Here is a 24,570-nt window from a genome sequence, read left to right as displayed (position 1 = left end):
ATGTTTTCTTGTGATCACGTGATCTTATGTGAAGTTAATGTGATAACGTGACAACATGTAAAGCAAAAATGTGATAACATGAAACTACATATGTGAAAACGTGATCACGTGTGAAGTGTTCCAAAAACACATTTTCACATGATTTCACGTGAAATTTCATGCGAAATCATGTGATTTTCCACTTGTGAAATTATGTGTTTTTTCTGTACAGGTTATGGAGACCAGGGGCAGAATAGAAAAAAGTCTACATGGTTTGGAATTCAGAAAATATGCATTTGAATTAAGTGGCTGTTTGGCACAGTTTAGGGATGATATTGTCATTTTGAAGTGGTTTCCTACCATTTGGGATGTACGGTATATGATAATTGGAATGGTTCAGAGGAGAAATTTGAGGCATTTAAAATGACTCTGTCAATCATTCACTCCATTGTGTAGTGTACTTTACATTGCCATATGAGTGAAGTGGTTTGCAGAGGATGTGTGGTGGAGGAATGCTACTGTTGCATTCATATAGCGTTCATATTTAATAGGCTTTAAATGGATTGTGGTTTCTGAAATAACCACAGGGAATTGTGAAATGTCACATGGTCAAAGTCGTCTCATTGGTTGAAATTGAGGTGCTTAAACGACAAGGCTCCAAGACTTCGCTAGCACACTTAAGGCGTACAGGTAATACGCATGATGATGCAGTCATCATACATTCTAAAAATGGTCAGCATTCAAAAGTATCAACATTGCCACATGGAAATAGATATAGGACTGGGAGAATTTAGTGGTTGTTGTCTTCTGGTGAGTTAAGAGACAGTTTTAGCCATACACTATTAGAAAGAAAGTTTATTTTGGCTGTTCCCATAGGAGAACCCTTTGAAGAACCCTTTTTGGTTTCAGATAGAACCATTTCTGTTCCATGTAGAACCCTATTGGGTTCCATATAGAACCCTTTCTACGAGGGTTCTACCTGGAACCAAAAATAGTTATACTTGGAACCAAAAAGAAGCAGTAGATATGTTCTATGTGCGCTCTTTCTATGTTTCCCATTCTAAAGTTTTGTTTTTGCATTTTTGTAAACACAATATTTTTTGTTATTGAAAATTTATTTCACAGAGGTTTAGATGGTACAATGATTCTCAACACAATACTTGGTTGTTTTGTCACATAAACTGAAATTAAGCCAACCATTAGAATTTTAGAAACCAGGAAATTACAGAGCGTATGTCACTCTGGATAAAGAAAAAATGTACAGTACCAGTGAAAAGTTTGGACACACCTACTCATTCAAGGGTTTTTCTTTATTTCTACAATTTTCTACATTGTAGAATAATACTGAGGACATAAAAACTATGAAATAATAGATATGGAATCATGTAATAAGCAAAAAAGTGTTAAACAAATCAAAATGTATTTTATTTTTTACATTCTTCAAAGTTGCCACCCTTTGCCTAGATGACAAGCTTTGCACTTTCTTGGCATTCTCTCAACCAGCTTCACCTGGAATGTTTTTACAACAGTCTTGAAGGAGTTCCCACATATGCTGATCACTTGTTGAATTCTTTTTGTTCACTCTGCGGTCCAAATCATCCCAAACCATCTACATTGGGTTGTAGTCGGGTGATTGTGGAGGCCAGGTCATCTGATGCAACAATCCATCACTCTCCTTCTTGGTCAAATAGCCCTTACACAGCCTGGAGGTGTGTTTTGGGTCATAGTTCTGTTGAAAAACAAATGATAGTCCCACTTAGCACAAACTAGATGGGATGGCGTATCGCTGCAGAATGCTGTGGTAGCCATGCTGGTTAAATGTGCCTTGAATTCTAAATAAATCACTGACAGTGTCACCAGCAAAGCACCATCACACCTCCTCCTCCATGCTTCACAGTGGGAACCACACATGCGGAGATCATCCGTTCACTGCTCTGCATCTCACAAAGACACGGCGGTTGGAACCAAAATTCTCAGAGGACAGATTTAAACTGGTCTAATGTCCATTGTTCGTGTTTCTTGGCCCAAGCAAGTCTCTTCTTATTATTGGTGTCCTTTAGTAGTGGTTGCAGCAATTCAACTGTGAAGGTCTGATTCACGCAGTCTCCTCTGAACAGTTGATGTTGAGATGTGTCTGTTACTTGAACTCTGTGAAGCAATTATTTGGGCTGTAATTTCTGAGGTTTGTAACTCTAATGAACTTATCCTCTGTAGCAGAGGTAACTCTGGGTCTTCCTTCCTGTGGTGGTCCTCATGAGTGCCAGTTTCATCATAGCGCTTGATGGTTTTTGTGACTACACTTGAAGGAACCTTAAAAATTATTGAAAAGTTCTGGGTTGACTGACGTTCATGTCTTAAAGTAATGATGGACTGTCGTTTCTATTTGCATATTTGAACTGTTCTTGGTCTTTTACCAAATAGGGTTATGTTCTGTATACCACCCCTACCTTGTCACAACACAACTATTGGCTCAAGCGCATTAAGGAAAAAAATTCCACAAATGAACTTTTAGCAAGGCACACCTGTTACTTGAAATGCATTCCAGATGACTACCTCATGAAGCTGGTTGAGAGAATGCTAAGAGGTGCAAAGCTGTCATCAAGGCAAAGGGTGGCTACATTGAAGAATCTCAAATATAATTTGTTTTGTATTATTTCAAAGTTTTGATGTCTTCAATATTATTCTATGATGTAGAAAATTGTAAAAATAAGGAAAGCCCTTGAATGACTAGGTGTGTCCAAACTGTTGACTGGTACTGTATGAAAAAAATATAAATGCAACATGCAACAATTTCAACGATTTTACTGATTTACAGTTTAAATAAGTAAATAAGCATATTTAAATATAATTCATTAGGCTCTATTTTATGGATTTCACATGACTGGGCAGAGGCGCAGCAATGGGTGGGCCTGGGCCATAGGCCCACCCTCTTGGGAGCCAGACACATCCACTGGGGTACCAGGCCCAGCCAATCAGAATGAGTTTTTACCCACAAAAGGGATTTATTACAGACAGAAATACTCCTCCGTTTCATCAGCTGTCCGGGTGGTTGGTCCCAGATGACCCCGCAGGTGAAGAAGCCGGATGTGGAGGTCCTGGGCTGGCGTGGTGACACGTGGTCTGCAATTGTGAGGCCAGTTGGACATAGTGCCAAATTCTCTAAAACGATGTTGGAGGCGCCTTATGGTAGAGAAATGAACATTCAATTCTCTAGCAATAGCTCTGGTGAACATTCCAGCAATCAACATGCCAATTGCACGCTCCCTCAAAACTTGACACATCTGTGGCATTTTATTGTGTGACAAAACTGCACCTTTTAGAGTGGCCTTTCATTGTCCCCAGCACAAGGTGAACCTGTGTAATGATCATACTAATTAATCAGCTTCTTGATACAGTATGCCACAGCTGTCAGGTGGATGGATTATCATGGCAAAGGAGAAATGCTCACTAACAGGGATGTAACCAAATTTGTGCACAAAATTTGAGAGAAATACGTTTTTTTGTATATATTGAACACTTTACATGTTGCGTTTATATTTTAGTTATGTATAGGTCAGCTGTTCAAAACTATCCGAACAATGTCCAACCCAGATTACTTTTAAGAGTCATGTTCAAAAGGACTATAGCCACAGGAAAATATCCAGTTAACGCATTCAAGCAGTAGAAATTAGGTAAAGGACTGACGCTACATTTCTAATAAAGGCACTATTTCTGCTTAATTAGGTTGTTTCACAAATCAACAAGGTCAACCGGTTTCAATCAACAAGTTCCTTCCTATGACTGCACTCTCTCAAGGTCTAGAATGTCACATTTGCATGCAAGGCTTACTCACGGATTCACAATGTCTTGTAGTTTGGTAACGACCCAATGTCATCTAATTGTCACCATGTATCTGCATTGGACAATCAAGCACAAGTTATGTTGGCAAATGAAGTTACCACCCTGCTTGTGTTACAGCCTCAATGTAAATAGGTTTTTACAGTAATTTCACTTTTTTAATAAAAGGTCGTTGCACATATATTGGCAAATAATTGCAACAAATTGATTTTTGTAGCCCTCTAAAGCTGTTGCCTACACATCTCTGCCCCCATCATAGGGTCTCCATCTGTGCATTGTAGACAAACAGTTGAGTCTAGAATTTCAGTGACTCAAGGAGCTTGCTTTCTATCATACGGAGAAGTTAATAAACATGCATTTGTTGACCATAAACATATTCATGGTATTGCAATGATATAGGTCGGAAATGTGTATGATGCGTTTTCTTCAAATAATCTGTAACATCCTGCCTGATAAAACAAGATGAATTAGTCCTTGTCTGTCCAAAGTCCCCACATGCCTTTCAACAAGGCATAGCAGCAGTCATTGTCATTATCTCTGATGGCACAGCTGTGACAAAACTAATGGTTCTTTCACAAGCCTGGGAACCATTGAAAATGCCTGCAGCATCGCTAATTCCCCTGGAAACCGTGACACCCCCCCCAAAAAATATTATGGGAGTCGAAAAACCAGTGTTTGACGTATGGTTTATGCACACTAGGCCCTCTGTGCAGAAAGTAGAAGCTTCAAATGCTGTATCAGTCTGGATAAATGAGTACCAACGCTGTAATGAAGGTGAAAGAATGAAAAATCTAAAATGGCGACTGCCTTGCCAGCGACTCCTAAACTCGTCCTTTAACAGCATCCCGGGGCTAAGGATGCTAGCCTACTGTAAGAGGAGGCCATCACAGTCTTACTGAACCCAAATTAAATATTTAACCTTTGTCATTGTGCCATTTCAAACTAGATTCTTATGATGAGTATAAAAAAACCATTTGGGCTTAGTCCTCCTCTATTTCTATGGAAATGCCAGCTACACTACATCAAATGACCAACATGGAGAGACGATGAATATAAAGTGCCAAATCCTCCCTTTACTATGATGATTGCAGCATCAAAAAAATATATATATCAGGAAGTTAGCGTGTGAGGGGTGAGTTCAGACAAATGATTAATTAAATTATATATAGAAGAATTGGAGTGATTATGAGATCATTTGATCAAGTATTGTGAGAGTCGGTCAAAGTTCTCATTATGACCAGATATGGGTCTTTTTATAAATAATGGGGCCGATGTGTGAGAGAAATTAAAGGGAATACATGCAAACTGGCCCATAATTCCACCTATGCAACAACATACATCCTTTAAGCAGGGTTTATACAGACATTGAAAAGTCAAATTCAGGACTTCAGAGACTTCTTAAAAGGACTTAATTGTAATATTCAAGGACCTCAACTTTATACAATTATAAAATGTAAATAATCGTACATATAGAGCCTAATATAGACCCTTCCCACACACACACACACACACACACCTTTTTTGTGTTTTTGGCCTTGCAGTGCATTGATATTCAAATGAATATTACATTCTACAATATGTAACAATAATGTGGACATGGTGACTAAATATATTGGATGCATGGAGATTTTTCTGTACCCTATGTGGCTGACGCAGGCACACATGATAAAGCCAGGAATAGCGGCAGCATTAATCTCACTATTTGAATCTCACCATCACTGTTTTTATAATGAGAAATTGAGCAAAAACCATGTTCCTTTTTTAATGGAAGAATTTGTAGGGAAAGCCAAGTTGAAGCCAGCATTAGACATTGTCATCCCAATAATAACCACACGTGGATTTACTGCAACAGAGTAGCACAACATCATTCAATTGAATCAGAGAGAAACAAACGAAAACGTGTAAACATCTCTCACAAAAACGGATGAAAAATGAAATCACAGATAATTATAAGGGAGCAGGAGAACGGTCTGCAGATTTTTTAAAAATTGCACTACAGATGACTGTATCGGTCCGCTAATACAGGACTAGTAAAGTCCCAGCGCTGAAGACATCTATATCGGTCCGCTATTACAGGACTAGTAAAGTCCCAGCGCTGAAGACATCTATATCGGTCCGCTAATACAGGACTAGTAAAGTCCCAGCGCTGAAGACATCTATATCGGTCCGCTATTACAGGACTAGTAAAGTCCCAGCGCTGAAGACATCTATATCGGTCCGCTATTACAGGACTAGTAAAGTCCCAGCGCTGAAGACATCTATATCGGTCAGCTAATACAGGACTAGTAAAGTCCCAGCGCTGAAGACATCTATATCGGTCCGCTAATACAGGACTAGTAAAGTCCCAGCGCTGAAGACATCTATATCGGTCCGCTATTACAGGACTAGTAAAGTCCCAGCGCTGAAGACATCTATATCGGTCTGCTAATACAGGACTAGTAAAGTCCCAGCGCTGAAGACATCTATATCGGTCAACTAATACAGGACTAGTAAAGTCCCAGCGCTGAAGACATCTATATCGGTCCGCTAATACAGCACCCTCAGCGCCCCTACTTCCCACGGCTATGCCCTTGTATTGTTTAAAATTGCAGGTCTAGCATTAAAAACAAGATGTATGTGTCATGTTATTTCATTACCAGATAATGTTGTGAATAAGCCCACTAGGCAATGTAATTTGTTGTCATTTTATCCAGAATAATGAATAGGAATAACTTTAGGTGTGGTGAAAAAGTATTTCCTACACAATTGAACACAGTAGCCTTGGTGTTAATCCAAGGTACAAAAACATACTATGAAAACATGAACTCATTACCTCTATGTTTTTTTCTGTTAAATCTAACGAGACCCTGCTGTAAATCACATAGAAAACAACAGTGATTAGATCCAACGTGGATCCAGGCACAATCACAACCGTGGATTCCAGCACTTGGGCTGTTGTTGTGTCGCATGCACTATCACAACAGCTGTTCGTCACTTGATTGTTATTTGGAAAATTCCTTCCTGGATCAGATGATGAAGTGTGAAAATATCAGGGCGTAACTAATCAGCTGGACACCAAATGTGCATCCAACAATTATTATGCATAATTATTGAAGAACACATTAATGACAGTATCGATTTAGGTTTTAAGTATCAAGATATCGTGACTCCTTCGGGTAGAAGCATTAGATTTTGCAAAGGCATACATTTTTGGGGATTTGTGTGCCTATGAAAACTGTTTCCATCCCATAACATAAGGAGACACGAAATGTTACGTAGTTACACTGCATTTCTGAAATCTCTTTACAAAAAACTGTCAGACAGCAAGATCCAGGATTCTTACAGGGTTAAAATTCTATGTCTAATTTAACTGATTAATGATTCATGTATGATAAAAGGGCAATTTACACTGCCATAAATGAAAGGACAGAAAAGGAATGGTTTATGTCACACAATTTTGGACAAATCCGTCAAGACACCAACCATGACAAAGGGTTAAACGTAGGTTTTTAAATCAAATCGTGAATTTCATTGAATGTACTGTAGCTATGTTGCCCTTATATCTTAATGTAATGACGGACAAAAAAAATGGCTGATTATTAGCGATGACTTATCGACAGCTGTAACAAGTTGTCCAGTGTAGGAAATCCTCACTGGTACACTGGTTTATAGAAAGACCTAGAATCCAAATGCATCAGAACAAGCATGTGATCTTGCCTAATATGGCTGCAGGAGTGGGTGGGTGGGTGTGGGTGGGAGTGGTGATGACACTGCACTTCACTATCAATTGTAAGTCAAAATATGAATTGAAGGTAGAAGAAGTCAGGGGTTCACTCTATGTCAGGAGGCCGGCCTATGACCTGTAAGCGTGCCGAGGGTGTTGTGTTTAGAGATTCAGACACTCCTCAATTTAGAAACATGTAGCCCGCATGTGCAATTCCAGGGTGATTCCATGGCCTTACTACGTGAGACTAACATTGAGAGACTAACATTGAGAGAATGTACAAGCTCTGTGGTTAGGCTGTCACTCACAGACAGCAATACAAATAGTCATATAGTCTATTAGTCATATATGCTGCTGAGGTTGCTATGTTACCTGGGGTTATGGTAAAAGTCTAGTTTTGATGACACAAGTGAAACAATGTTGAATCACCAATATTCAGATGTTATTGTACAACAACCTATGCAGTGAGCCTCCCTTGTCAACATGTGTTCCAGAGGTTTTTTTCATGGATAAACGTTTGATGTTAGGGTAGATTGTAGCATCTCAAATAGCCTACTAATATGAAACTAAGGCATGTCATTATCATCACTGCCAATTGTCAGAGCAAGATCGGAATTCTCATCATCTGGTACAGAAATGCGTAGCAGCCAGCTAGCTATGAGTACAGATGCTTCTAATATATTCAATATTCAACTGTGGCCCCTGAACTGGTTATCCCCTTCAATTACATTTACGTGATTGAAAGTGTCATTTTAAGAGGTATTATTGAGAAAAAGTAAATGATGATAGCCTATTTGCCAAGTCATCTATGTGTTTTCATTACTAGCAATATATTCTTAACCATCACAAATATGAAACATGAATTGCACATCACTGTACCTCTGTGGTTTACCATTAAAGATAGAGACAGTATTTCAACTAAATTACACAAAACCTATAGATATGATCAAAAAATAACTCATATATGGGAACCAACATAGTCTCAAATAAGAAGTAGACACATCTCAAATAGGCCTACATTATTATTCCAATAATGGCAATGAAACATATATGAGAATAATAAAACCACTGCAATAATATTACAGGGGGAATTATTGCACAAGTGTATGGCAACGATTTACAATCCATGGTGAAGAAACAATAAATAACAGGCTGATAACGAATCATGAATAATTGGGCTAGAGGAATATTAATGGTAATGAAAATGATAGCCTAATCATGAAACCTCTGTGGAGGCCAAGGTGTTTCTTTCACTCAAATGTGGCTTTTTAAAACACTTAAAACCATTGTGGGGCACAAAGACACCGGTCAGCCTGGGCAAAATAAAATGTAAAACCTATAAAGGCGCTATTGATGAGCCACTTGTGCAACGGCATGCCAGTCTCACTCGGAAAAGCAGGAATGAGACCGACCGTCAGGTTTTAGTCATAAGCTTACGTATAAACTGAAATTAAGCCTACATTGTAATTTAACCATGGACTACCATCAAAATACACAATAAACCACAAGTATTAATCAGGCGTTTAGTCACCGTAATTGTGAAACGTTTTGCTTCTGGATAAATTGCCCTCATGCAAGTTTTTCTCAAACTATTAAACGTCAGATTATCATTGATGTTTTCGTTAAACACGTCGAACAATAATTTTGACAGAGTCGCATCTATAGAGAGCAAACTACACATATGGAGTAACTTACCGTTAGCTGCGGTAATCAGACCTGCAAAAATAAGCAGGGTATGCTTAAATTTCCCCATCGCAGTCATGTTCGTTGTTATTCCACGCAGCCACCGGTTTCTTGGGTTTTGTTCAACGATCACAAAAATGCATAGAGATCCAGCTTTGGCAAGAAGATGTGACGCCTATGGTGCAGGGATTCGCCTATATTAGCTCTCATATCATCAAGAAAGGCTACTGCAGAGATACGAGATCGTAGAGATGAGACCCAAATAGGTTTCCTGGATGCAAGTATAAAGACAGAATGCGTAGGCAACTAGGAGATTGCAAGAGAGGAACGAATAGAGGGTGCCTGTATCCAACGGAAGGAGTTGGACTCAACCATCATATATGATGCAGGGGAATTGTAAATCAATCTGAGTGCCTTCACGGCAACTTTGAGACGGGTAGCCTACCATTCTGAAGAAGCACCAACACAGGTGCAAATGCATATAACCCAGTGAAACGCATGTTAGCGCCGTAATATCGACTAGTTACTAGACCAAGTGGCGACACCGTGACCAACAAAAATGACATGTTTTTATATTGATACGTTGTACGTTTCTGCTTTACACGAACCCTAAGAATAAAACCAAATTCACTAGATCGCACGTGTATATTGATACACCGGTTACATAACCGATCAAATTCATATGCAAAGGATTGTTGTGTGTAGCCTAGGTGTTGATGGTTTAACGTTTGCCCAGTATGTAAGCAGTGTAAACACCGCTGCTTTATAGACAGTTAATGTAACACTACATAATATCATCACTCTCTCACTATCACCAATGTTATGCTCCCTCCATTTGGTTAGGTAACCTACAAAGACATACATAGACATCATTATATTTCATGAATGCACTTTTGTTTCAGAAGGTGTGGATGACTGAAGCTGGGATTCCCTTTACAAGGCGGATGTTTACTTGGATCTATTCGATTATAAAGTTCTCTTGTCAAAAAAATCCTGTAGGATTAGGGATTTTTCCAATAGAATCCTATACGTTTTTTTCTAGGTTAGCCTACACTACCCGGATTGCTGTACTGAGAGCAAAAACGTGGCATTTTCCTGAACAGGTAACTAACGGAAGACAATTTATCAAATTTCAAATGTTCAAATAGGCTCGATCACAATTTGTGTTTGGCTTTTCACGTGGTCATTACTACAAAAAAAGATCACTGCCAAAATGAAAAGTATTATGGTTAGTCCAGCTATTTTCTATTAACTGCGTCAAGTACACTGGACAGCGACACAGTAAACTAAAACGTGTAACTGCTGCCATCTAGTGAAAATTAGTTTTAAAAAATTGAATGAGACAAAGTCCACCATATATTTACATTTACTAACAATTAATCAAGGGTCTATGCAAACAAGAGTTCTGCTGAGATTTATATTTGTTTATTTTTGTTATCCATAGATGAGACAATTCAAATGTAATTCAACACACATTAACAAACAGGTAGACTAATGTTCTATTCTGAATGTGGCACTGAAAGCACTGAATTAGATATTAATATGGGTGTGGACATACACATGTCATTTTCTGTTGCTCTAGATTAATTTGAATAACAAACTTCCCTGATCTGAATATTATAACTGATTAACAGTGACATTGATATTTCTGTATAGTCTGCAAGGTCTAAGTATGCCATCATGCATATTTCATTGAGGGATTCATGCATTGGCTGTTCAGTGAACCACGCTTGAGTGATGAGTTTAATAGCCTATGCTTTAATTCAGTGTACTAGCACAGTCTAATAGTCTATGCTTTAGTTCAGTGGACTAACACAGTCTAATAGCCTGTGCTTAAGTTCAGTGTTCTAACACAGTCTAATAGCCTATGATTTAGTTCAGTGTACTAGCACAGTCTAATAACCTATGCCTTAGTTCAGTTGGTCACATACTATTGTTTTCTTGGCAACAGCACTAGCCATGTCATTCTGTTAACTACCTGTAGATATTGAGTACCTGTGGCTTATCACTATTACTATGTAAAATGGCTACTGAAAAGCATGGACATACAGACCTTTAATCATAATGAATATTAAAAATATTTGTACATTTAAATCTAAATAAAAGAGTAATCCTCTAAATATGAGTGGGCTGGAAAGTCATGAATTTATGAGCACACCAGTGGACTCCTTGCCTTACTCAGTCACCTACTTGTCACTTAGCCTACTTGTTAGTTAAATTCAGTACTACAGTTTATGATACTATTTTCTCATAAAGAAAAATAGCATGACATTCAATTCATGGATTTATTGATCTATTTGACATTGATGTACTGCAATGGGCCTGTCTCTGTGTTCTACAATTTATGGAAGGCTTTAGGGCCAATCTATCAAACCATTTGAGGCTGCCTGTGAGTGAAAGTTGTTATGAGCACTGCGTAAGCAAAAATTCTACCTATTGCACCCAACTTATGACAAACACATTTGCTAATGACAGTACTCTGCAAATAAATGACACCACAATTCACTCACCCTCCACCCACAGGTTGCAGGTATGTAGTTCAGCGAGGGGTGATGATTGGCAGCGCATACACGCAAACCTCTTGTGGTTAATTAACTACCACACATCCTGAAGAAAACTCAAATGGATTTTAATGGAAGAAACAATCAACCAATACATTGCAACCATTGTATGCTTCTAGCCTGTTACCCTGCAAGTTTATCTCATAAGTGGGAAGTAACACTTTTTTACAGTAATATCATAGTTGCATAGTAATGTTATTGTAATTGCATGGTAATATTATGTCATTTATTTGTAATTGCATAGTAATTATATTCTAATTGTATTGTAATTGCATATTAATTGAGTTTAGCAGTTTTTGTGATTGCTCAAGTGGAACATGAGAGCAGTTACATTTTACATTTACATTTGAGTAATTTAGAAGATGCTCTTATCCAGAGCGACTTCAAATCCAATTGTATTTGTCACATGCTTCGTAAACAACAGGTATAGACTAACAGTGACATTCTTATTTATGGGCCCTTCCGAACAACGCATAGGGTGAAAAATATATATTAAATAATAACACAAGGAATAAATACACAATGAGTAAAGATAACTTGGCCACATACACAAGGTACAAGTACTGAGTTGGTGTGCAGGGGTACGAGGTCATTGAGGTAGAACTGTACATATATACTGTAGGTAGGGATAAAGTGACTAGGCAACATGGTAGATAATAAACAGTAGCATTAGTGTATGAGATGAGTCAAAAGAGTTAGTACAAAGAGGGTCAATGGAGATAGTCCAGTTAGCTATTTGGTTAACTATTTAGTAGTCTTATGGCTTGGGGGTAGAAGCTGCTCGGGGTCCTGACGGTTCCAGACCTGGTGCAGTGGGAGCAGAGAGAACAGTATGTTACTTGGGTGGCTGGAGTTTTTGACAGTTTTTAGGGCCTTCCTCTAGACCACCTGTGGACACAGATGAACATGAAGCTCTTGACCTTTTCCACTACAGCCCCATCGATGTGAATGGGGGCGTGCTCAGCCCTCAGTTACCTGTAGTCCATGACCAGCTCCTTTGTCTTGCTGACATCAAGGGAGAGGTTGTTGGCCTGGCACCACACTGCCACACATAGGTGGTCTCATCATCGTCGGTGAGCAGCAAACTTAATGATGGTGTTGGAGTCGTGCGTGGCCACGCAGTCGTGGGTGAACAGGGAGTATAGGAGGGGACTAAGCACGCACTCCTGAGTGGCCCCTTTGTTGATGGTCAGCATGGATTATGTATTGTTGCATACCTCACCACCTGGGGGTGACCCGTCAGGAAGTCCAGGTTCCAGTTGCAGAGGGAGGTGTTCAGTTCCAGGATCCTGAGCTTATTGATGTGCATTATGGTGTTGAACGCTGAGCTGTAGTTAATGAACAGCATTCTCAAATAGTTGTTCCTCTTCTCCAGGTGGGAGAAGGCAGTGTGGAGTGCAATAGAGATTGCATCATCTGTGGATCTGTTATGTGAGCCATGACCAGCCTTTAAAAGAATTTCATGGCTACAGATGTGAGTGCTATGGGGCGATAGTCATTTAGACAGGTTACCTTGGATCAATTAGGGTTAAACTGTTTGCTCAATGGCACATCAACAGATTTTTTTTCACTTAGTCGGCTCGGGATTCAAACCAACGATTTTCCAGTTACTGGCCCAATGCTCTTAACCGCTAGGCTAGAGTTACAGTTACTGGGAACTCTAGGGGCTTTCTGGCAACTCCATTACCATGCAAGTTACTACCTACCAAATCAGAAAGTAATCCCCAAAGCATGAAGTGTTCCTAATTTAATACAAACTCACGTCAAAGACACAATGTCTTTCAAACATTATTAAATAATGCTGACAGTGACACAGCACTAAAGCCTGAAATTAAATTGTGCAACAGGTGAGAACAAGATTTCAGGAAAACAGAAAGTAATTAGTGCCGATGGCTTTTTGGGTGCAGATGCCTCAACTAGGAGATTTTGGGAGGAGATAAGCAAGACTTGATTTGGAAAACCAAGGTCTCAGTATCACTCAAACCATCAGTAGCTATGGAAACTTCATAACTTTGATTTAGTGATTTGGCAATGGCCACTAATGAGACTTTCAAAGTACAATTTTGTCCCTCATTAATTACTAGACTGTTAGATTTTGAGTATCAGTAACACATTAAGTTGGCTAGGTGTGTAGAGTACTGGTTCTCAATCCTGGTCCTGGGGACCCAAAAGGGGAGCACATTTTTGTTTTGCCTTAACATTACACACCTGATTCAAATGATCAACTCACCATAAGGCTTTGATGATTTGAATCAGGTGTGTAGCGCTAGGACAAAAACAAAAATGGGCACCCCTTTGGATCCCTAGGACCAGGATTGAGAACCACTGGTGTGATATGGATGTTAGTAGCATACTGACCATATAAGCAGACTGAAGCAAGTAGATTAGTCATTCAGAGTTTTAGAAGGCATTTCTGTTGTATGTTTCACTTGATGTGATGGCAAGCAGTTGGACACATCGTAGGAGGTTGGTAATACTGTAGGTTACAAACTTGAAGGTCAAGAAGACTCATTAAACCAAATATTCATCATTCTTCATTAGAAGTGTAATCACGTTCAGCAGTAGCTTTAAAGGGGCAATCAGCAGTTGAAACAATAACAAAGCCATATCCCTGCCTCTGTTTCAGTTAAATACTGAGGGAATGGGCTGGAGAAATGGTACCACTCTCATAGACATAGCTATGGATGCAATAACTGACCATCCCTGATATCAAAATGATAGTTTTAACCATGTTTTGAGGCTATATAGAGTTTACATTTACGTTATTTACAAAAATTGGAGTAAAACAAGCTTATCTTTTGGGGTACAACAGTTGAACTAAGCTCATGAGGCATTTATATTAAGTTATATTCTTCAAGTATCAATATAGGTACATTTTATTAATTTATAAGTCCAAAAATGGACTACATATAACACATTGCAGATTGCCCCTTTAATCTAGCTCTACTAGCCCAAAGAATATGAGCAAATGTTGTAGATAATAAATCCCCGCCCTGGCGATGCCAAAACATGTTACTGTATGTACATTATCATGTTTTCATAATAAACCCATAAACTTTATGAAAGGATTGTGTTTTGATATATAATCAAAAATTGTTCAAGAAGTAATCTTAAATTATTATTTTTTTAAATGTATATGCTGTATATTTCTGTTGGAAATCATGTTCTAAAATTTTAGAATCTTTGACTTTAATCAATGAAACAAGCCATTTCATTACAGGGATGTCAGAAGGTTCCTGTTCTTTGGGATAGCATGGGAAACATCTCTTAACAATTTACAAGCAGTTTCAGTAATGGTTACTTTTGTAGTACTTTCTGACTCACATTTCCTCAATAAAGTGTTGGCCAAAACCTACTTAAATCTGAGTACGTAACTAACATTTTAACTCAAATTTCCAAACGGACAATAATCAAATGTACATGAACACGTGTGTACCATAACCTAATTTTTAATTCATTATTGATTCCTTAAGAGTACACAATCAAAATAAACAGAATCCATGCATCTTAATGGACTGCAACCTTGAACTTAACAGCACTGGTCATGCTGTTGAAGTGCACCTCATGCATTTCAGATGCAATTCTTCTACATAATAACCTTTAAAATGTACCTTGGGACCTATAAACAGGTTTTTGAGAGGACACAACATCTGTGCTAGAACATCAACCCTCTTTAGATGATATGGCAATACACAGTCATCTATTTCAACAACAAAACACTCAATCAAAAATAGTGAGAAAACTTGCTGACTTGATTATTTTGCCTTATGTCACTTATTAGAACCACTCAAAAATGTCCTATGAGTAGAATATCATTAGAGGGACTCGAAGAAAAGGGTTGTAAGAATAAATATATTGACTATTTTCATATAGAGATGATTTGAACATGATGTCCCACATCATAATAAGAGAAAGCAAGGTTCTATTTATCATTATTGAGAGTTTCTATTTACCACAATTGAGAGGTTCTATTTATCACTATTGAGAGTTTCTATTTACCACAATTGAGAGGTTCTATTTATCACTATTGAGAGGTTCTATTTACCACAATTGAGAGGTTCTATTTATCACTATTGAGATGTTCTATTTATCACTATTGAGAGGTTCTATTTACCACTATTGAGAGGTATATTTACCACAATTGAGAGGTTCTATTTACCACTATTGAGAGATTCTATTTACCACAATTGAGAGGTTCTATTTAACACTATTGAGAGGTTCTATTTACCACTACTGAGAGGTTCTATTTACCGCTATTGAGAGGTTCCATTTACCACTATTGAGAGGTTCCATTTACTACTATTGAGAGTTTCTATTTACCACAATTGAGAGGTTCTGTCACAACTTCCGCCGAAGTTGGTCCCTCTCCTTGTTGGGGCGGCGTTCGCAATCGCCGACTTTCTAGCCATCGCTGATCATCTTTTAATTTTCCTTTGGTTTTGTCTTGTCTTGTATCACACCTGGTTCCAATCCCATTCATTATATGTTGTGTATTTAACCCTCTGTTCCCCCTCATTGTCCTTGTCGGTGATTGTTTGTTTGTAAGCTTTGTGCAAGATATGTTCTGGTGTGCAACAGGTTTTGTACCCACTTTTATTATTTTGTATATGTTTTTGTTTCTAAATTTTTGAGCACTTATTAAACTGCTTCATTTTATACCAAGTTCGATCTCCTGCGCCTGACTTCCCAGCCATCAGCACGCACCCTTACAGAATCACCGACCAAGTATGGAGTCAGCAGGACCAGGTACCCCGGTTACAGGGGAGGAGGAGCTCGTCCAGGAGCATGCAGCAATGCTTCACCATCTTGGCACTGCCATGGACCTCATTGTCTGGGCTATGGACCACTGGAAGAGACAGGGAGTTCTTCCAGTGCCTCCACCAGAACAACCAGGGTCTTCTCTTAGTGCCCCTTTTCCACCTGGTTCCAGTGGGATTCATCTCTCCCTGCCCCAGGAGTAGGACGGAGAGGTGGCGAACTACCAGGGGTTCCTGCTTCAACTGGAGCTATACCTGGCGACCGTCCACCCGGCTCCATCGGGCCGTGAGAGGGTGTACTCCCTCGTCTCGTGCCTCATCGGGAAAGCCCTGGAGTGGGCCAACGTCGTGCGGAGAGAAGGAGATGGACCAGTTTGAGGAGTGCACCCTCTGTTTCCGGGCAGTCACCGACCACCTGCCCGAGGGTAGAGCGGCGGGTGAGCGCCTCTTCCATCTGACCCGGAGATGAGGAGCACCTAGGAGTTCGCCCTGGAGTTTAGGACCCTGGCTGCTGGCGCGGGATGGAGCGACAGGGCCCTGATCGATCATTACCGCTGCAGTCTGCGCAAGGACATCTGTCGGGAGTTGGCCTGCAGAGACACCACCCTCACGTTCGACCAGTGTAACAGTATAATTTTAGACCGTCCCCTCGCCCATACCCGGGCGCGAACTAGGGACCTTCTGCAGACATCAACAGTCACCCTCAAAGCATCGTTACCCATCGCTCCACAAAAGCCGCGGCCCTTGCAGAGCAAGGGGAACTACTACTTCAAGGTCTCAGAGCAAGTGACGTCACTGATTGAAACTCTATTTAGCGCCCACGCTAACTAAGCTAGCCGTTTCACATCCGTTACACTCACCCCCCTTTTGACCTTCCTCCTTTTTCCGCAGCAACCAGTAATCCGGGTCAACAGCATCAATGTAACAGTATAATTTTAAACCGTCCCCTCGCCCATACCCGGGCGCGAACCAGGGTCCTTCTGCACACATCAACAGTCACCCTCGAAGCATCGTTACCCATCGCTCCACAAAAGCCGCGGCCCTTGCAGAGCAAGGGGAACTACTACTTCAAGGTCTCAGAGCAAGTGACGTCACTGATTGAAACGCTATTTAGCGCCCACGCTAACTAAGCTAGCCGTTTCACATCCGTTACACCAGCTGGTGGACTTGTCCATCCGGCTGGAAAACATGCTGGCTACCCGCGGACGTTGGTGACGCAGGGGGGTCATACGGAAAGAATTAGTCTCTTCCTTATTGACTTTCCCGTGATGCTGGGACTACCCTGGTTAGATTGTCATAATCCCACTGTTTCTTGGCCACAGAGGGTGGTTGTGAGAGTGCTCAGGTAGGTGTTTAGGGGTTTCCGTTGGTGCTACTATGGTGGAGAGTCCAGACCAGGTCTCCACCGGATGCATTCCCCCTGAATATGCCGATTTGGCTCTCGCCTTCTCCAAAAAGAAGGCGACTCAATTACCACCTCATCAATGGGGCGATTGTGCGATAGATCTCCTGGTAGACGCTGCACTTCCCAGGAGTCATGTGTATCCCCTCTCACAGGCGGAGACGGAGGCTATGGAAACATATGTCTCCGAATCCCTGCGTCAGGGGTACATTCATTCCTCCACTTCACCCACCTCCTCGAGTTTCTTTTTTGTGAAGAAGAAGGAGGGAGGTCTGCGAACGTGTATTGACTATCGAGGTCTGAATAAGATCACTGTGAGGTATAGTTACCCACTACCGCTCATAGCCACAGCGATAGAGTCAATGCACGGGGTGCACTTCTTCACCAAATTAGATCTCAGGAGCGCTTACAACCTGGTGCGTATCCGAGAGGGAGACGAGTGGAAGACGGCTTTCAGTACCACCTCTGGGCACTATGAGTACCTCATCATGCCGTACGGGTTGATGAATGCTCCATCAGTCTTTCAAGTCTTTTGTAGACAAGATTTTCAGGGACCTGCACGGGTATGTTGTAATGGTTTATTTTGATTACATTTATATATACTCTGCTACACGCGCCGAGCATGTGTCCCTGGTGCGCAGAGTGCTTGGTCACCTGTTGGAGCATGACCTGTACGTCAAGGCTGAGAAATGCCTGTTCTTCCAACAGTCCGTCTCCTTCCTAGGGTATCGCATTTCCACCTCAGGCGTGGAGATGGAGAGTGACCGCATTGCAGTCGTGCGTAATTGGCCAACTCCCACCACGGTAAAGGAGGTGCAGCGGTTCTTAGGGTTTGCCAACTACTACCGGAGGTTTATCCGGGGTTTTGGTCAGGTAGCAGCTCCCATTACCTCACTGCTGAAGGGGGGCCCGGTGCGCAGTGGACAGCTGAGGCAGACAGGGCTTTAATTCACCTGAGGGCTCGGTTTACCTCGGCTCCCGGGCTGGCCCATCCTGATCCCTCTTTGGCGTTCATAGTGGAGGTGGACGCGTCCGAGGCTGGGATAGGAGCTGTGCTCTCTCAGCGCTCGGGTAAGCCACCAAAGCTCCGTCCCTGTACCTTCTTTTCGAAGAAGCTTAGCCCACCGAAGCGAAACTATGACGTGGGGGACCGGGAGGTGTTGGCTGTCGTAAAGGCTTTAAAGGTGTGGAGACATTGGCTTGAGGGGGCTAGACACCCTTTTCTCATCTGGACTGACCACCGCAATCTGGAGTACATCCGGGCAGCGAGGAGACTGAACCCTCACCAGGCAAGGTGAGGGTTCCATATTTTCACCCGTTTAGGTGTTTACCCTTTCTAACAGACCAGGCTCCCAGAACGTGAAGGCAGATGCATTGTCCCGGCTGTATGAAACAGAGGAGGGGCCCATGGATCCCGCTCCCATACTCCCCGCCTCCTGCCTGATGGCGCCGGTAGTGTGGGAGCTGGACACGGACATTAAGCAGGCGTTTCGTGCAGAGCCCGCTCCCGTCCAGTATCCCACTGGGCGTCTGTACGTCCTGTCTGCTGTCCGTGACCGGTTGATCTATTGGGCCCACACGTCACCTGGTCATCATGGGATCGGTCGGACAGTGCGCTGTTTGAGCGGGAGGTACTGGTGGCCTACCTTGGCTAAGGACATGAGGGTTTATGCTTCCTCTTCCTCTTCCACCCAGTGTAAGGCTCCTAGGCACCTGCCCAGAGGTAAGCTACACCCCTTACCCGTTCCACAGCGGCCTTGGTTGTACCTGTCGTTGGATTTTCTTACTGATCTTCCACTCTCACAAGGTAACACCGCAATCCTGGTTGTTGTGGATCATTTCTCTAAGTCCTGTCATCTCCTCCCTCTGCCCAGTCTCCCTATGGCCCTACAGACTGCGGAGGCCTTGTTTACACATGTCTTCCGGCACTACGGGGTGCCTGAGGATATAGTGACTGATCGGGGTCCCCAGTTCACGTCTAGGGTCTGGAAGGCATACATGGAACGTCTGGGGGTCTCGATCAGCCTTACTTCGGTTTTACCCCGAGAGTAATGGGCAGGTGGAGAGAGTGAACCAGGATGTGGGCAGGTTTCTGCGGTCTTATTGCCAGGACGGTCACGGCCAGGACGGTCACGACAATCACGACTTCCGCCAAAGTTGGTCCCTCTCCTTGTTCGGGCGGAGTTCGGCGGTCACCGACTTTCTAGCCATCGCTGATCATCTTTTCATTTTCCTTTGGTTTGTCTTGTATCACACCATTCCATTTACCACAATTGAGAGGTTCCATTTACCACTATTGAGAGGTTCCATTTACAACTATTGAGAGGTTCCATGTACCAAAATTGAGAGGTTCCATTTACCACTATTGAGAGGTTGTATTTCCCACTATTGAGAGGTTCTGTTTACAACAATTGAGAGATTCTATTTACCACAATTGAGCGGTTCTATTTACCACTATTGAGAGATTCCATTTACCACAATTGAGAGGTTCCTTTTACCACAATTGAGAGGTTCCATTTACCACTATTGAGAGGTTCCATTTATCACAATTGAGAGATTCCATTTACCACTATTGAGAGGTTCTATTTACCACAATTGAGAGGTTCTATTTACTACAATTGATAGGTTATATTTACCACTATTGAAAGGCTCCATTTACCACAATTGAGAGGTTTCATTTACCACTATTGAGAGGTTCCATTTACCACAATTGAGAGATTCCATTGACCACTATTGAGCCTCAACAAAAGGTACATTTAGTACCAGGAATGACATTGACGTTTAAGGCTAAGTTTCTGATGAGTTGTCAAATTAGGTCTTTCAACCTCCGAAGTGGAGGGGCTCAAAATAAATAAGTGAACAAAGCATTTATTTAATTCCTTAAACCATGGTTCCCATACACCTGGATATAGCCCTTAGCTGTGTTATATTGGCCATATATCACAAACCCCAGAGATGCCTTATTGCTATTATAAACTGGAGCAAAATATATATAATACATAAATAGAGCAATAAAAATAAAGGTTTTGTCATACCCGTGGCATTCGGTCTGATATAACACAACTGCCAGCAAATCAGCATTCAGTGCTCGAACCACCCAGTTTATAATAATGCATATATAATACATCTCTCATTTATAATATTTAGAGTACATTAGAATAAAAATGTCCTTTGGCCTCTACTTGCATGGTCCAGATTATCAGACACTTTTTAACCATTTCAAATGCACCTTTAGCCAATTTTAACTCACCACTATCTGTAAGGAAACTTGAAATCAGGTTTATAGTGTTGTGAATTTCAGGCTCGCTAGAGCTTGAATTGAAAACCCCTGCTGGTTCTGCAGGTGGTGGCTACTGGGTCAGGTCTTCATCTGTACCGGATGCCCAGACATCCCTCCGGCAGCTCTCTCCTGATACCTGCTCAGAGACTAACAGAAACCTATCCAACAACTGAAGAAAGGTTACTAAAAATAGTTTGTGACTTTGCCACTATCCTTGAATTAGAGCATGTTATATGGAATCTGAGTTGTAGCAATACACACGGCTGAAGAAGTCATGTCATAGAACGGAGACTCGAACAAAACCTACATTATAAACAAATAAATACAATAATGTAATATTATTTTGCAATAGTTCAGTCAACAATGTTTAACCTGCATGTGTCTGGTTGTTGGATATGGTTGTTCTGGCCATTATCTACGCTGTATTTTTTAAATCCGTTATCATAATCATTTTTGGGATAATGAATTTATAGGAACTAACCCAAAGTAAATGCATGACTTGATAATTTGGGCTCCTGAGGGCGCAGCGGTCTAAGGCACTGCATCTCAGTGCTAGAGGCATCACTACAGACCCTGGTTTGATTCCAGGCTGCATCACAACCGGCCGTGATTAGGAGTCCCATAGGGTGGCGCACAATTTGTCCAGGATGGGCCGTCATTGTAAATAAGAATTTGTTCTTAGCTGACTTGCCTAGTTAAATAAAGGTTAAATAAAATTGGTTCAACCTACAAACTTGATGGGAAATAGGTATTTTATGTGTAGACTTGCCAGGCTAATAACGGATGTGCTGGTCACCTCAATTACATTCTGACAACGTTTTATAAACAATGCGGTCATGCAGTACATCAATCACCACAGGGTGTAGGGGCTATTCATTATTTTGTCGGTGGGCAAGAACCTTGAGGAATATTTTCAATCAAAACGGGTCTTACATTATGATCAAATGAGATAGGGATGATTGATCAACGTGAAGTTGGTAATGCACAATACGTCTATTTATCACATACAGAGAGGTAACAGGAATGTGAGACAACAAGTAATACAGTGGTAATGGCTTTTGCATAACTTTTCGATCAAGCAAATTAAACAAATTCTATATTTCTTCTCAAACACCTCTGAGATGCTTTGCAAGCACCCGTTGACAAAACATCCTGAAAGGCAAATTGGTAATTATCTGACACATTATGGATTTAAACCAAGTTTCTGCAAGTAAATCGCCCCACTCAATCAAAATCCCACTTGGACATGGTCTGAAATTTAAGATGTACAAGCAGTTGCTGACACCCTGAATCGGTTCAGACTCTTTGTAGATCACATTCTGTTTGTAGATCACAAACAAACTGTGTTGAATGGGATTGAGGAACTCTTCAATATCAATGTTTCCTTAACCTCAATAGACTGCACTCAAAGGGATATTATGTTTTTAAAGGGATAAAAGCAATACGAGTGCTTTTTGAATTCGCTCACAAAACGGTTGAGAATTCACTCACAAATAGATTGAGAACTCTCACGTAAGTGGATTTCATCAAACAGAGGAGCTGTGAGGCTACATCAAAGATATGGTTCCATGTAGAAGCAATAGACATGCCCTGATGTATCAAGATGTACCGTTGCTATGTTTACATTAGTTAGATGCAATTTCAGGCACAACATATATATATATTTTTTTTTTGTAAGATTATATATATTTTAAACAACACAAAACATACACACGCAAACGACATCGCACAAACAGGCACAACGTTTTCAAGGACAAAACCTTACTTGGAATGGTCAACTAAGTTGAACGCTTGGCTCTGAAAAGGGACTTCATAATTAAGCAATAAGGCCCGGGGGGATATGTTGTATGGCCAATATGCCACGGCTAAGGGCCATACATACCCCTGAGGTGCCTTCTTGCTATTATAAAATGGTTACCAACGTCATTAGAGCAGTGAAAATATATTTTTGGTCATACCCGTGGTAGACGGACTGATACACCAGGGCTGTCAGCCAATCAGCATTCAGGGCTCAAACCACCCAGTTTATAATAAGACATATATAATACATCTCTCATGTATAATATTTAGAGTACTTTAGAATAAAAATGTAGAACTTGAAGTGTATAAAAATGTCAGAGCATTCAACCTCTACTTAATAGCATATTCAAGCAGTGGACAAAAATCCAAACCTTTTCAAATTCATATTCTGGAGTTCTCAGTTAAGGTCTGAGGTTAGAACAAACAGAATGCAGAACTATGCCGCAGTCAGTCAAGCATTAATATCTATAATCACTGTGTATTTCGATTCACATTCATAACTGACTAGGGACATCTTTCTCAGTTTTGCCACCAAATGACTTCCCATGACACTAAGTCAGAATACATAATTGTCACGCCCTGGCCATAGAGAGGCTTGTATTCTCTATTTTGGTTAGGCCAGGGTGTGACTAGGGTGGGCATTCTATGTTCATTTTCTATGTTTTGGATTTCTGTGTTTGGCCGGGTGTGGTTCTCAATCAGAGGCAGCTGTCTATCGTTGTCTCTGATTGAGAACCATACTTAGGTAGCCTGTTTTCCCACTGTTAGTTGTGGGTGGTTATTTTCTGTTTAGTGTTGGTTGCACCTTGCAGAACTGTTTCGGCTATGTTTGTGTTATTTTGTATTCAGTGTTCAGTCAGTTGAGCTAATAAAGATGAACACGTACCCCGCTGCCTTTTGGTCCAATGACTCCTCTTCTTCTTCCAACGAAAGCTGTGACAATAATGACATGACCTTCACTCAAAACATAAAAAAATAAACCCTTTGAAACTCAAATAAGAGAGACCAAAATGACAAAGAAATGTTTTTTGTTTGTTTTTACAAACAACAGATAGAAAATACATTAGACCAGCATGGTACACACCTTACTGTGCATCAGAAGCCAAGTAGACATATCACTGTGAAATGAATGATGGTGAGGGGGAATAACATGTGGTGTGTTCATTGCAGGTAAAGGTTTCCACCTTCTCTTTTCCATCCAACCCTGTGTTGTGAAGAATGAGTAACGTGCCCTTGGCTTTAACAATGTGCCAAATGTATTCGCTCAAGGCTTTACCCGGTGAAGGTGCCCAATGTTGTGTCTCACACACAGTATGCATTCCAATTTTTTTGAAATCCATGGACGCTATGTTTAATTTACTGCACTACCTCAATGGGGAGATGACCTTTGACCTTCACCAGACAATGTAGGTCATTGCAGCGTTGATCTAATCAAGAAGTTGTAATAAACAAATGGATGCTCAAAGTAGGAATTTTTGTGAAAATGTCAGACTTAACCAGGTCTTTTGGTTAACTTTTAATCTGCTCTAATGACCCCTCCAGGATGTCATTTCTGTTTGGTGCATTTC

At 40.9% G+C, this 24,570-nt stretch overlaps 1 protein-coding gene across 1 annotated transcript in view; it reads right to left on the bottom strand.

The window, feature by feature from the left end:
* Positions 1-9,627, bottom strand: part of LOC110499391 (CUB and sushi domain-containing protein 1) — a 412,624-nt gene extending 402,997 nt beyond the window's left edge. Inside the window, exon 1 of the mRNA XM_021576507.2 lies at positions 9,215-9,627. Within this exon, the coding sequence (XP_021432182.2) occupies positions 9,215-9,281 (67 nt within the window). The 5' untranslated portion in view covers positions 9,282-9,627. The remainder of the gene's footprint in view (positions 1-9,214) is intronic.
* Positions 9,628-24,570: the final 14,943 nt, after the last annotated feature.

The sequence above is a fragment of the Oncorhynchus mykiss genome, chromosome 20, assembly GCF_013265735.2.
Source record: "Oncorhynchus mykiss isolate Arlee chromosome 20, USDA_OmykA_1.1, whole genome shotgun sequence".
NCBI classification, from domain to species: domain Eukaryota; kingdom Metazoa; phylum Chordata; class Actinopteri; order Salmoniformes; family Salmonidae; genus Oncorhynchus; species Oncorhynchus mykiss.
This window is presented reverse-complemented; position numbering and strand designations above follow the sequence as displayed.